The following is a 14,883-nucleotide window of genomic DNA, read 5'->3' as shown; positions in this document are numbered from 1 at the left end:
AGCTCAAGTATGAAATTGCAGAACTACTAGTTGTGGTATGTAACCCATCGCTTAAATCAGCCACTGTACCGGATGACTGGCAAATAGCTAATATAACACCGATTTTTTAAAAAATGCTCCAGAGGCAATCCTGGGAATTACAGGCCAGTAAGCCTAACTTCAGTACCAGGCAAACTGGTTGAAACTATAGTAAAGAACAGAATTATCAGACACACAAATGAACACAGTATACTGGGGAAGAGTGAACATGGCATTTGTAAAGGGAAATCATGCCTCACCAATCTATTAAAATTCTTTGAGGGTGCCAACAAACATATGGACAAGGTGATCCAGTTGACCTAGTGTACTTGGACTTTCATGAAGCCTTTGACAAGGTCTCTCACCAAAGGCTCTTAAGCAGTCATTGGATAAGAGGGAATGTCCTCTCATGGATCAGTAACTGGTTAAAAGTTAGGAAACAAAGAGTAGGAATAAATAGTTTTCACAATGGAGAGAGATAATAGCCAGGTCCCCCAAGGATCTGAACTGGGACAAGTGCTATTCAACATATTCATAAATGATTGGGGGAAAAGCAGTAAACAGCGGGGTGGAAAAGTTTGCAGAAGATACTAAGTTACTCAAGACAGTTAGGTCCAAAGCTGATTGCAAAAAGTTACAAAGGGATCTCAAAAAACTGGGTGACTGGGCAACAAAATGGCAGATGAAATTCAATGTTGTGTAATGCACATTGGAAAACATAATCCCAACTATACATACAAAATGATGGGGTCTAAATTAGCTGTTACCACTCAAGAAAGAGATCTTGGAGTCATTGTGGATAGTTCTCTGGTAACATCTGCTCAGTGTGCCGAATCAGTCAATAAAGCTAACAGAATGTTAGGAACCATTAGGAAACAGATAGCTAATAAGACAAAATATCATAATGCCACTAAATAAATCCATGATATGCTCAGACCTTGAATGCTGCATGCAGTTGTGGTTACCCCGTCTCAAAAAAGATATATTAGAACTGGAAAATGTGCAACACAAATGATTAGGGGTATGGAAGAGCTTCTATATGAGGAGAGATTAAAAAGACTGGCACTGATCAGCATAGAAAAGAAATGACTTAGTGGGGGGTATTACAGAGGTCTATAAAATCTTGAATGGTGTGGAGAAAGTGAATAAGGAAGTGTTGTTTACCTCTTCACATAATACAAGAGTCAGGGTTCATCTAATGAAATTAATAGGCAGCAGGTTTAAAACAAATGTAAGGAAGCACTTCTTCACATCGCACAGTCAACCTGTGGAACTCATTGCCGGAGGACGTTGTGAAGGCCAAAAGTATAAATTGGGAGGATATAAGTTCATAGCTGTTAGGTAAGATGGTCAGGGACACAATCACATACTCTGCATGTCCCTGACTGCCATAAAATGGGACTGGACAACAGGGGATGGATCGCTTGATAATTGCCCCATTCTATTTATTGCCTCAGAAGCATCTGGCACTGGCCCCTGTTGAAAAACAGACTACTGAGCTAGATGGACCATTGGTCTGACTCAGTATGGCCATTCTTGTATTCACTGTGGGGATTAGATGAGGGGCATGTCAATGCAGGAGATTATTTCTTTTTCTGAGCACTCTTCCCTTAGCCTTGTTTACACGGGAAAGCAAAATCAGTCTGGTCGTGGGAAGCAGTGATATTGCGTCTAATCCCATGAATGTATAAAACAAAAACTGCCGAGTTATTATTTGTAGCAAATCTTCCCAAAGCAGGGCCTTGCCCCAGTTTCTATCCACTCTCTGACGGACATCACTGTGCAGTATTGATGTGGTACCTCTAGCAGCTGTACCAGAGTTCCGTGAGTTGCTCATCATCTTCCCCCACCGAACTGGGCCCTTTGCCTTGAAATGTCCAGAGGAGAGTGTCTTGTGCAGCTGCTTCCTGGAGAGAGCGTCTGGTAGCTCAGGCACAGCTCTAACTGTTCTGATCTAGGGGAGAGTCCTTTGGGCTTTTAAACTCCTATTGCACAGTCCCCCTAGAAACTCCATGGAGTACAGTCTGGTGGCAGGTTGGTTTTTTTTGGTGATCTAGGAGAGATTGAGTTAGTGCGCTCAGTCCAGTGTCTAGCCTGCAGATACTCAGATTATAATCTGCTCCCTTGACTGAGGGCAATGTCAGGAAAAAGAGAAGGAACTGACTCTACATTATAGACATGAGGTAACAATTTCAAATCCCCTAAATCCCACCAACTTTCAGTGGGACCCTAAATCACTCATGTGCTTTTGAAATTTTTACTCAAAATCCCATACCCTTTTCCCTAGAAGTGGTCTGTCCAGGTCAGGGCTGAGCATGTTGGCAGGGCCATGTGAGGAAGCTTGCATTGCTTCTGTGCCTGGTTGCCCTTGGTTTTCTTACAGACGCCTTGCTGTAGGGATCTCTGTTCAGCACCCCAGGAAATATTAGCTTCCCCTTTTTAAAAAAAAAAAAAGAAGAAGAAAACTCCCTTTGGGGTGCTTTAGCAAAGGCCAGGCTTGGTGCATTGATCCTAGTCTGTGCACAGTGTGTTGGAAGTGGTTAACCCTTCTCAAGAATGAAAGAGAAATCTTTGACTCCTCCTAGAATCAGAGCTAAGAAGTTTTCCTAGGAGGCTGCCAATAGAACAGTTGGCCTGTTTTGGGAAACACTCAGGTACATAGCTCACATTGCGGAAATCCCTCTTCCCAGCATCAAGAGGTTTTAAATGCCAGATCCCAGGCACAGTGGCCCATTGCTGAAGACTCTGGGGGTGGAGAGGGAGGGTAGGACGGAGAACAGCTCTGAGTTATCTCCCAATCCACTCTCTCACCATTGCCTCTTCCATTTGTGTCCTAGGCCACCACTTCCACCAACTGGATCCTGGAGTCACAGAATATCAATGAATTGAAATCTGAGATCTACTCGTTAAAGGGGCTCCTTCTAAACCGGTATGGAGGGGTGTGTCAGCGGGATAGCAATGTGAGGAGGGGCGACACTCCTTGGGATTCCCTCAGGAGGGAGGAGGGCATTACCGGGAGGAACTAGAACTAGCCCTGCCCCTCTGTCAATGCTCTTTAATAATATTACTTTGCACTTCAGTGTTGCCTTCTATCCAAGGGTCTCAGAGCACTTTACAAACATGCATTAAACCTCACGGTGCCCCTGGGAGATAGGTAACTTCTATTGTTTCCATTTGGGATAGAGATTGACTGACACATAGCGGGTGAGTGGCAGAGACAGGAATGGGGCTCACATCTCTGAATTAACCACAAGATTACCCTCTTCCCCTAAAGCATCTCTTATAGTCATTGGCTCTTAGTTCTTCCCACCCTGCCTTGTCTATTTGCCCAAATGTAACAAAGTCTGCCCATCATCACTGCTCTATGACATAGGTAGTGATGATGGGCAGACTTTGTTTAAGATGAGACCATTTAAGATGAGACCAAGCAGCTGCTGGATGTAAGCAGGTGCACTAAATGGGTGCAGAGGCCTAGAAATTGGATTGGGCTTGATTTTCTTTTAAGCTGCACCTGAGGGACTTTGCCCCACTCCAGTGGGAATCACAGTAGAAAGCTTTGGGGAACTGGGGTCATGTCATGTCACTCTCTGGCAGAAGTCACAGGTCCTGTCTCCATCCATTTGGGTCACGCTAGCCTCATTTTAGGAGCAAGGACATTGGCTATTGAAGCCCCTCCATGAGGGTGGGGGTTGGGGGAGAAGTGCCGTCACTCAGAGATGTTTGGACAGAGCTCACAAGCCTGGCCACCCTTTGGCATGGCTTTCTGTCTCAGGCCAGATGAACAGCACAACTCACACAGCTGCTTATCCCTTCACCTTTCCAGTGAGGAGGGTTCTGCCCGGGTTCATGTATTTGGCCTGGATGGCCCCTGCTCCCTGATGTTGATGGGCAGCAGTGGGATAGTGCTCCCTGGGGTGGGCGAGGGGACAGCTGTCATTAAGGGAAATTCATTGTTTTTATGCAGCCGGGGGTTAAGTGCTTTTGGGGGAAAAAAAAATGAAATTAAAAAAAAAAGGCATATCTCCCTGCAGTGAGCAGGCGGCGGCAACACTGGAGCCAAGAAAGTCTCCAAATTGAATTTCTTGATAGCATTTATGATCCTGGTGAATAATGCAGGCATTAGCTTGTTTGCACTCGGACGAGATGGAGGCTAGAACGGCAGAGCTCCTCCAAGGCCACTGGCAGAGGGAGGGAGGTGAGTGCAGTTGTTTTTAGGTCTGCCGAAGAAAATTAAATCTGTTGCATTGGCCTCATTTGAATGCTCCCTGCAGAAAGGCAGCTGGCCTCCCTGGGTCTCTTCTGGAGCAATCCTTGGCACAAGCCAGCTCAACACGCAGAGCGTGTGAACCCTTTCCCACACTCACTTCCTTTTTAAGGGCCTGATCCCATACCTCTATGCATGCTGAATTCCCACTCTCATCAGTGGGAGCTGGGGCTGCATGAGGAATACAGGATCGGGTCCTGGTGAGTCCCTTTCTGGGTGACAGATGTGTTTCCGAAGGCACCTGATGGAGCATGCCCCCCACCACAAGGCCTTCTTCCCTCTTCCCCCATGTGGTTACTTGGGCTGCCACTAGGGACAGATGAGTCAGCTCCTCAGCTGGTGTCAATTGGTATAACTCCATGGAAGTCAGTGGCACTAAACTGCTTTACAATTGCTGAGGCTTTAGTCCAGATGGGTACAGTGCACACTGGACTTGGACTTCAGTGAGCTAGTGCGTGTGTGAGCACACACGTGCATGGGGGAGATGGTGGGGAACCAGGGTGCCATTTCACCGTGGCTCAGACACGGGTTGGGGTTGAAGCTCCTGACTCCTCACACAGATGGGAATGATCTTCCCCAACCTGCAATGGTTGTGGAGGGACAATGAAACCTCCCTGTCTATCCAGAGGCAGCACTCTCTAGTCGCTACAGCTTGGTGGGGGGACTTGGAGTCAGGACCCCTAAGCTCTAGTCCCAGCTCCCTGTATGAAGTTGGCCAGCTCTCAATCTCTCACCGCTTCAGTTTGCCCAGCTCTGAACAGGGATGGTATTTTCTTCTCATGCACGAGCTCAATTCCTGGATGCTTGTAAAGTGCTTTGACATCCTGGCACGAGAGGGGAAGGAGCCTCGTTACTATTCATTTATTACAGAGGAGACTTGAGATCCCGGTCCCACCTTCTGTGACTCCCTGAGCATGTCATGCGTCTGGGAGGCTGATCCCTTCTCTGATGATTCCCCCTTGCAGTGCTTGTAATAAAAGCTCCTTTTTCTCCTTTCCCTCCCCCCAAGGAGGCAGTTCCCTCCCTCCCCTTCAGCTCCCAAGATCCCATCATGGCAAATCCCGGTGAAGCCTTCCTCGCCCTCCAACCCTGTTGCTACCAACCACAACAGCAGCAGTGACATCTCGCCCGTCAGCAACGAGTCCACCTCCTCGTCACCCGTGAAGGAGAACCACAGCCCAGAAGGGGCAACAGTCAGCTGCCACCTGCTAGGTACGGAGGAGGAGGGCGAGGTGGTGATGGACGTCAAGGGCCAAGTGCGAATGGAAGTGCAGGGCGAGGAGGAGAAGAGGGAGGACAAAGGGAATGAGGAGGAAGAGGATGATGAGGATGATGATGTCAGCCATGTGGATGAAGAGGAGTGCCTGGATGTCCAGACCGAGGACCGACGAGGAGGGGATGGGCAGATTAACGAGCAGGTGGAGAAGCTACGGAGACCTGAAGGGGCCAGCAATGAGAATGAGATCGACTAGGGTGAATGGGCTTCTTCCCATGCCACCCTGCATCTGTCCAGCCTTCCCCCAGCCCCTGGTGCCTCTCTCACTCGGTGGAGAGAACTCTCCCCTCACTCCCCACCCCCCAGTGATTCGCCCATGATTCACCTCGAGTAGCGTCCTGATCCTCCAGTGAGCAAGGCGGGTCCTGTGTCACCCCAGGGCCATGCAGCTTTGCAGTGGCTTCTTTTCCCTCTCTGCCCCAGCACCACCGCAGGAATCTGAGCTGGGGGTCGCTGCCTAGGCTAGAAGAGTACTCACCTGACCATGCACCACGGCTAGAGAAACAAGTTCCCTTGTATCCAGCGTCCTTCCTGAACCAGCCAGCTCCTCGCTGCTTCCTAGAGATATTCCATCTGATCTTAGAAACAGGCCTGCCCCTGCCCCTTCTCATCCCCAATCCTTTAACTGAATCTCAGTCTGAAACCACTTCTGCCCAACCCCTGAAATTTCCCATCAGGTTTTAGTCCTGAAATCAGATGGTGTGCCATCCCCAAACTGGCCACCCCCAGGCTGTTTCTGTTTCTGAGATCTCTGTCAGATCTGCTTCCCAGTCCAGCCATCCCCCTCCCCAAACCTCGGGCCAGGCCCAGTTCCTGAAACCATCCAGCCTTTGAGAAGTTCTTGTTGGGTCCAAAGAACAGTACTCCTGCCCCCTGCTCTCCCCTCCACATTCCTGCAGCCTCTTGCTAGAGGCCAGACCCATGGCTGTGATCATGAGAGCAGGAAGCCTCATTACTAATTACTCTCAGGTGAAAGGCCTTCTCCTGTTAGTATGATTCTCACCTGGATTGCCCACTTCAATTCGTCGCTGCTCTCCCATGCAGAGAAGGGGAGCTCATGTCCGTGTCTGGCATCTTCCATTCTATTGACAGCCCTACCTGAATGGATCAGGTGTCTTGGCCCCTGGCATAGTTGATTAGTTCTGAATCTCGGCAATAGTTCTTAGCCCATCTTCCTCCCTAAATAAGGAGAGAGCCCACCAGAAACAGTTAGTCAAGACTTGTGTTGGAGCAAAGTATACACACCCACCTCAGCAAAGTGCTGTTCACAGTGTGGAGAGCACTTCCAGAGCAGAGATGCACCCCTTCCCCTCCCCACCTCAGCCCTCTTTGCCCTACACAGGCTAAAAACAAAAACAAACCAAGAACTTTTGAAACCTCTTGTTTGCAGCATTGTGTTCTCAACTGGTAAAATGGTGCTGTCTGATTCTTATTCACTGCATAAGAGCCTCTTAGCAGAGCAATTCCTGTAACATCTGAGTCTCACTGTCGTCCTCACCAAGCAAACGTGCTCGTCCGTGTGATCATGTATAGATTTCAAATATAAAATACGATTGTATATAATTGTAATAAATATAGGTTACCACTATTTAACGCCAGGCTGCCAGGATTGCTGCTGCTCTTGTTTTCTGAGGAGTGGGGAGGGAAATGAAAGGGAGAGAGGGAGGGCAGGCTCCAGAAATGGAGCCCCTATAAAAACATTTTTGAAAGATAATTGGAAAAAACATTTAAGGTTGGTTTTGTGTTCAGCTGCTGCAGTACACGGCTCCCCCAGCAAGGGGTAGCACAAGGTATGACGGAGATGCTCTGTGATTGGGGCTACTGACAGCTACTCCAGGGCCCTTCTCTCCCAGCAGGAACCACTGCAGGGAACAGTATAAGTAGGTCTGGCTGTGCCATAACTTGAAACTGCCCTCGTCTAAACTTCTTAGCAGGAGGCGCTGCAGGAGATGGTGTAGGTGCATCACCTCTGAGGTAACACATAGCTACTCCAGTCCCCCTGTCATCCAGTAGGAGGTGCTGCAGGGAGTGATGTGTTGCATCCCTTGGCTATCTAACCCCACCTTCTCCCAACAGGAGGCGCTGCAAGGCATGGCGTATAGCAACTCATAGCTGCTATCATACCATCTTCATTCAACTGAAGTATTTGGCTTCCTTCTTAAAAATGAGGGATTTACTTGATTCCTGAGTGTTTGTGTGTCTGGTACATGGTGACATTTTCCTGCTCAGGGGGAGAGAAAGGGACCTTCAGATTACTGTATTTAGACCTGCTGTTGAATGTGATGATTTCTCATTCCTTAAATGGACGAGTATCTTCCCTCAGGAGTCTCTCTCTCCCTCTCCCCCCCCCCCTCTCTCCTTTAACGTTCACAAAGAACGTTGCATTTAGCTAAAACAGGGCAAATTAGAGAGTGTTTAAAAGCAGAGGCTTTCTTTGGGCGATGGCACTCTCTTTTTCCCCAAGCCAAGAATCTTTGTGAAATGGAAACACAGGGCGAACGTGGGGATGTAATGAAAAAGTATTGCCCTGCCCGTGTACATTTTATATACATAGAAGGGTTTGAAAATAGAAAGTGCCTGGACAAGAGCAGTCAGTGAAATGTGGAAAATATGTTGCTGAGGTATGCGCCTTGCGGAGTGACTTACGAGGTTTACAGCACAGGCAGCCCGAAGCTTTTTTTCCCTTCCCTCCATGCTCCGTTCATTAACAAGATATGTTTGCTACAGGTTTTTCAAACCTTGCTTTGCTTTGTGGTGCAGCGGCACAAAGTGATTCTCCTCCCCCTCCCAAATTTTCCAGGCCTTGAAAACCTTGCTCTCTTGCTAAGTCACAGCCTGCCTGTTCTCTACCCAATGTACGTCCCCTGCCAGCGGGATCAGAGCTCCTGTTGGTCACAAAACTTAACCCTGGGCATCTTGCTGCTGATACTGTGTTTATTCGCTCACAAGTGTTGCCTAAGGAGACCTAGCACATCCACAGGAGATTCTTGGAGAGCAAGGCCTACTTACCAACAGGTATTCCCAGGAGTGCTGGGTGCTATTAGTTCCTATGTCAATCACATCTTGTCTTTGCTTTCCAGCTATCCATGTAATGAAAGTACTGACAAGCTAACCAAGGGTGATGGAACTGCTCTTGTCAGGGGCCTTTCTTGATTGCCTTGGCTTGATGCTGGGATGCTTGGGCCAGTATTTTAGTCCTGACAAACAGTGAAGCTTGACCTGCAGTTCATAATGCCTCCTCCTTTCTACCCCAGACCCCTACTGGGACCTGGCTTCATAAATCAGTTGCTCTGGGAACTGATTAGTCATACAGTGGCCAGTATGCATTGGGAACACCTTAACATTAGCTGACAGATCCCTGAGAAGGGACCCCTTTCTCTGCAGGACAAGAGAGATGACAGCAGCCTTTGTCAGGTGAAGATACCCCACCAATAGCTTTCTACATGTGTTTACAGGGGTTCTTGCCACTGTACAGAAAGAGGAGAACTGTGCCAAATGATTGACAAGCCCCTTGCACCAAGGGGGACACACCTTGGAGCAGCGTGATGGAGGAGTGGAGTGGAGTGGTGGGTGGGGGTAACTGGAATGTTTCATGGAAGAGGCAGGTTCCATGGTGTCGGTAGGAGGGGGGTTTGCATAAGTGCATCTGGAGGCTGTTCCAGGCATAAAGGACAAAGTGGAAGAAGGAATGAAGTCAGGAGTGGGCAAATGACACAAAGGAGGGAGGCTGGTGCAGAATGAAGAGAGAGGAGCAGGTAGAAGGAGATGAGGCTGGCAGAGAAGAAGGATCATTGATCCACGCCTTCCCCCCCTCCATGAACAGCTGAGAAGCACTTCAGTGAGACACCATACTTCCACCAACCCACCTCCCCGAGTGGATGCAGACAGCCTATGCTGTGTCAGACAATATGGGGGCAAAAGAACACATGCTCCAGTGTCCAGCAGCAGCAGTACAGATGCCAGGATATCTCTGGAAGCATGCCAGAGTGGGAAGTGATTAGGAGAGGGATGTCCCCAAATCGTCTTTGTCTGACTCCACCTCAGATGACAAGCGAGCCAGGATCTGTTCTCAAGACAACATAAAGTCAAGATTGTCCAGGTGAGTTTAGCGTTCAGGAAAGTGAGAGGCTGGCTGGAGCCAGGCATTGTGCGAATTCCCCCAGTGCACAATGCTGGCCAGGCACCTTAATCCTGGGTTTCCCAAATGCTGCCTGCTGGTACACTTCAGTTCGGTCCTGCAGCCCCCACTTGTGTGAGAGTATGAGAGAGAGAGAGAGAGTGATTGTAGCTCTAGATCAGGGGTGGCCAAACTTACTGACCCGCCAAGCTGCATACAATAATCTTCAGAAGTTCAAGAGCTGGGGCACCCCTGCTGGGAGTCGGGCTTTAGGACCTCGGTAGGCCCCTGCCAGGGCTCGAGTTTCAGACTTGCTCCTGCTGAAGTCCTGAGCTCCAGCAGACGCACCCTGTGGGGCTGAAGCCCCAAGACTCCCCTCCCCTCTGGGCAGAATCCCCTACCTCACCACCCTGCTGCAAGGCAGAAGTCCCGAGCTCCCCCCCCCCGCCCCCCCAGTCTGGTAGGTGGAGAATGGGGTGGGGGGAGGTGTGGGGGCTCCAAGAGCTGCACTTTAACTAAAAGAGCCAAATGTGTCTCACAAGTCACAGTTTGGCCACCCCTGCTCTAGATTTTCCTTATATTCCCCCCCCTCCCCCCCACGTGCTTCTATCTGCTCAAAAGCACATCGCCTTCCCCTGCCTTCCCCACCACCACCACTTGTAAGCATCTCCCTTTCCTCACTTGTCCTGTCTCCACATGATCTGGAGCAGGCTATCCCCTGTTGTTGGGTGTTCCTTGCTCAGTTCAAACCAATGCCTATTCTCTCCCCTGGCCTAACACGAAGTGCAGGCAGCTTTGTCGGGCATGGGGAGGTCTCACTCCAGAGTTGAAGTCCTGCTGTGTACACTGCAATGTGAGTGTTACCCCGCCACCCACATGGGCTGCTGGAGACAGGCAAGTTCTTGAGATAATGTGGGGAACTGTCAGCACTTTGCTCTGCGTGCTCACAGAGTAAGCCAGGCGGTTTGGGATAGGGAGTAAGGAGACTGGGAGTTGAGCTAGTTTAGTGCTGAGAGGGGATGGTAGATGGAATGCATCCTAGAAGAGGCAGGTTCCATGGTGTTTTTGGGAGAGAACTTTGCAAAAGAGATTTGGAGGCTGTTCCAGGCATAAGGGAAAGTGTGCTAGGTTCTAGTCTTGACTCACTGTGTGGCCTTGGCTGAATCACTTTACTTCTATGTGCCTCAGTTTCCCCATCTTAAAGGAGAACTGCAAAGCAAAACTACTGATGCTACTTAGATGACTCCCCCATCATCACTGCAGTATTTGAGCATAGTCTGTAATTATCCTCACCACACCCCTGTGAGGGAGAACAATGCTATTATCCACCTTGTACCGATGGGAACTGAGGCACAGAGAGGCTAAGTGACTTGCCCAAGGGCACACAGGAATTCTGTGGCAGAGTAGCTTGAACCTCAGTCTCCTAAGTCCCAGGCTAACACCCTAACCACTGCACCATCCTTCCTGTCCTTGAGTTGGGCCCAGATCTCTACCCCAGGTCACGTAGCTCACAAAGAAGCATTACCTCCTCCCCAGGCTCTTTCCTGAGTGAGACTGAGAAAGTGGTGATATGCCACATGCAGAAGGCCCTGGCTCCTCCCAAATGTGGAGTGTCTCAGGAACTTTTCCCCCAGCATGCCTTTCTGGAACTGGCCCTTTACATGTGGCTGAGCCAGGCAGCTGCAGCGCTGAGGCGGCCATGTTGGACCTGGCTGCTTCTTGCCCTCTCCCAGCTATGAGGTTTCCCTTAACTCCAGCTGTGTTTTCCTTCCCTTATTGCTGGGTGATGGCACCTTCTCCCGGGGGCCCTCTCAGCCCTGCCTGGAGATCTGCTGTGACCCAAAGAGGTCACGAGCCGCGGTGTGTGATGGCCGAGAGAAGCAGTGGATTGCTGGAATGCTGACGTCAGCACCACGAGGGCTTCCTGAGGCCTGGAAGGTGAGTAGCCCCTTGTCTGTCCTGTGTAGTCTGGTTTGGGAGGACTGGGGGTGGGAGGGGATGCCAGGGTCCAGTCAGAAATCTGACTATTCATTTTTCCTTTGTGACATCAGTAAAGGGCTGTGGGTTCTTGGGAACAAAGGCACCATAGCAGCCTTATGCCTCTTGCTGTGACCCTGCCGTACGCTTTGGGCCTATATGGCTGAATAGAGCTCTGAACCCAGCTTCCCCTGCTGCTGGCAGCCCACGGGATCCTTTGATGCGCACCCCATTGGCTAAGCCGTGTTTCAGCTCTATTTCCCGACACAGATCTTGAAAGCAGCGAGAGGAGGTAGGTCCCCACTGTGTTACTCTCCCTTGCTCCTACAAAGCCTGGAGCTGGTCCTGACCCGCATGCTCTCCCGTGCTTCGTATTGGTATCAGCGTAGTGCCTAGAGCCGCCAGCCGAGATGGTGCTGGGCGCTGTGCAAACACCTGGCGAGGGACAGACCTTACCTCATAGAGCTGACAATCTAAATAGATCAGCCAGAGCAAGCGGGGCGGGGGACAGAAGCACAGAGAGGGGAAGTGACTTGCCCCAGATCGCACAGCACAGCTCAAAGTAGATCCTGGGTCTCCTGACTCTGTGTGGTACCCTGTCCACTGGACCACACTGCAGCTTCCCAAGGAGTCCATCCGGTGTAGACCTTTGTACGTGCATCTAAGGCCTCCTCCACCTGCTCCGCCAGGGAGACCCAGCCCTGGTGGTTACCTGTGCTGCTATAAGACAGTAAACACAGCTGAGGTGCATCGGGGGAAGAGAGAGCAGGGCACAGGAAAGCCAGTCCGATTCCCTGTGCAGCAGGAGTGCTGAGCTTGTGCGTTTGTGGATTGAGGGGCTGGCATGGTCTCTCTTGGCTCAGGGAAAAAAACAATCCCATCCCCAAAAGGGAGCGAGCACTAACCTAATAAAGGCACCAGCTGGACGGAGGAGAAAACCAGCCCTTTGGAGGAAAAAAAAATTCCTTTAATTAGAAAAATAATATATTTCATCCAAATAAGGTAAAAATATTTGAAATGGGGCAGAAGTGAGCACCAGGCAACATCTGTCAGACCCTTTCTGGAAAGGGGAAGATTATTAAACTCAATTACAATTTATTTTTGTAGAGTGTCTTTCAGACTAGAAATCTCCCCCAGGGCCCTCACCCTCTCTTTTCTGTGTCTGCTTTAGGGTTTAACCCTTAATGGTCTTTCATCCCCCTGGATTCCAGAGAATGGGGGATCTGGTGTGACACGGGTGTGGCGTGAATGCGTCTGGGGGGATTAGAGAGAAAGAAGAGATGGGATTTATATTTTCTTAACTGGTTTAGAGAAAGCCCCTACTTTTCAGTAGGATTGTGATTGACAGGCCAGGTGATTGGCTCACTGGGTGCCTCTAGAAGTACAACTGGCATGCTTGCTGCACGTTTCTCTTTGTGTATACTTGTCTGTCTATCTGTGACTTTGCAAGCCTCTCAGTCTCTTGTCACTGTGCCTGTCTTGTACAACATCTCTCTGTTGGTCAGTCAGTCCATCTGTCTCTTTCTCTGCTCTGTTTGTCTCTTTCTCTTCGTCCAACATTCAGAAATGTAACGCTTTATTCCGTGGTGCTGTAAGCTAGTATCCAAGGCCTTGTCTACAAGAGAAAATAGCACTAATTTAACTTTAATGGTTTTTTAAACCGATTTAGTTAAATTGTTGCAAATCCCTGTGTGGACACTCTCACTTCAGTTTAAACCAGGTTTATTTCGGTTCTGCTTAAAGTGGTTTAAGCTGAAGTATGTTTGACCACACAGAGAATAAGGTGAGGTAACCTGGTGCAACTTTCACCTATAGACAAGCCCTGGTTTAGGGCCTGCTGTCAGCTCTGCTCTCCTGCCCCCGTTACACCATCACCAACAGGTGTCCCCCGCCCCCACTGCCTGTTCACCAGCTTGCTCCTGTGTTCTCCTTTCCCTTCCCCAGCCCAGCAGTGTACGTGGTACATGGGCTCTTTCTGCCCTCGCTCCCGCATTCATCCTAGGAGTGAACAGTGAGCTCTGGTAACGAGAGGAGCTTGTGGTTCCCTAACAACTTTTATCCCCTTCTGTTTCTTGGGAGGGTGGGGGAGAGTACAGTCTAGTGGTTAGATTAGGAGTGTGTGGGCCTCAAGTTGTGTAAACAACCCCTTTTGCCTCAGTTTCTTCAGCTATAAACCAGACCAGCTTGGGGTAAAGCTGCCTGCTTTGTGCGGGTAGATAGGCTGAGTTCAATCGCGTGTGTAAAACACATGGATTAATGGCATAGACTGTCCTCTCCTTTGCTGCTCTCACAGCAAATCTGCAGCCTGGGGGACTCCAGGAAGTGGCAGTAGTCTTGCATTGTCAGGGATGCAGCTCAGGTACCTTCCTCTTGGGGCAGTGGGTTCACTTCCCTCCCCAATCCCAGCCGTACCACTGCGCTGCCCCACGGCGAGACAATCCTGAGGAAACCTCACAAGCCCAGGTGCTGCATGTGGGACAGCCAAAAATTCTGCTTCTGCCAATGCCCCAGGTCTGAGTTGAGCACTCAGCCTGGTCAGTGTGGCCTATGGGGGTTTGACTATAACCTGCTCACAGTGGGAGTGGGTGCTACAAGTGAAGTGCCTGGCAGACCTGTGCTAGGGGCCTCGCACCGGATGTTAGTGAGGTACTTGTGTGGAGCTGAGTTGGGGGCTGTCACTGAGAGAATACGGGTGGATGTGGGTGAGGTACTTGTGTGGAGCTGAGTTGGGGGCCTGGCAGCGGGAGAGCAGGGATGGATATGGGTGAGGTACTTGTCTGAAGCTGAGTTGGGGGCCGTCACTGGGCGAATACAGGTGGATGTGGGTGAGGTACTCGTTTAGAGTGGAGTTAGGGGCCTGGCACCGGGAGAGCAGGGGTGGATGTGGGTGAGGTACTCGAGTGGCGCTGAGTTAGGGGCCTGGCACCGGGAGAGCAGGGGTGGATGTGGGTGAGGTACTCGAGTGGCGCTGAGTTAGGGGCCTGGAACCAGGAGAGCAGGGGTGGATGTGGGTGAGGTACTCGAGAGGCGCTGAGTTAGGGGCCTGGCACCGGGAGAGCAGGGGTGGATGTGGGTGAGGTACTCGAGTGGCGCTGAGTTAGGGGCCTGGCACCGGGAGAGCAGGGGTGGATGTGGGTGAGGTACATGAGCGGCGCTGAGTTAGGGGCCTAGCACCGGGAGAGCAGGGGTGGGTGTGGGTGAGGGGTACTCGAGAGGCGCTGAGTTAGGGGC

General features: G+C 50.3%; 1 protein-coding gene across 4 annotated transcripts in view; it reads left to right on the top strand.

Annotated features, from left to right (window-relative positions):
* PEX14 (peroxisomal biogenesis factor 14) overlaps positions 1 to 14,883 on the top strand; it is a 158,038-nt gene that overhangs the window by 100,068 nt on the left and 43,087 nt on the right. For 3 of the 4 annotated variants that reach the window (XM_073316933.2, XM_073316931.2, XM_073316934.2), the window contains 3 exons: positions 2,856 to 2,947; positions 5,292 to 11,613; positions 11,727 to 11,944. In XM_073316933.2, the coding sequence (XP_073173034.2) occupies positions 2,856 to 2,947; positions 5,292 to 5,754 (555 nt within the window). In that variant the 3' untranslated portion in view covers positions 5,755 to 11,613; positions 11,727 to 11,944. The remainder of the gene's footprint in view (positions 1 to 2,855; positions 2,948 to 5,291; positions 11,614 to 11,726; positions 11,945 to 14,883) is intronic. The other variant, XM_073316932.2, reaches the window with a different exon arrangement.

Source organism: Lepidochelys kempii, chromosome 18, assembly GCF_965140285.1.
Source record: "Lepidochelys kempii isolate rLepKem1 chromosome 18, rLepKem1.hap1, whole genome shotgun sequence".
NCBI lineage: Eukaryota > Metazoa > Chordata > Testudines > Cheloniidae > Lepidochelys > Lepidochelys kempii.
Note: the sequence above shows the minus strand (reverse complement) of the source record. Positions and strands in the feature narration are given on the sequence as shown.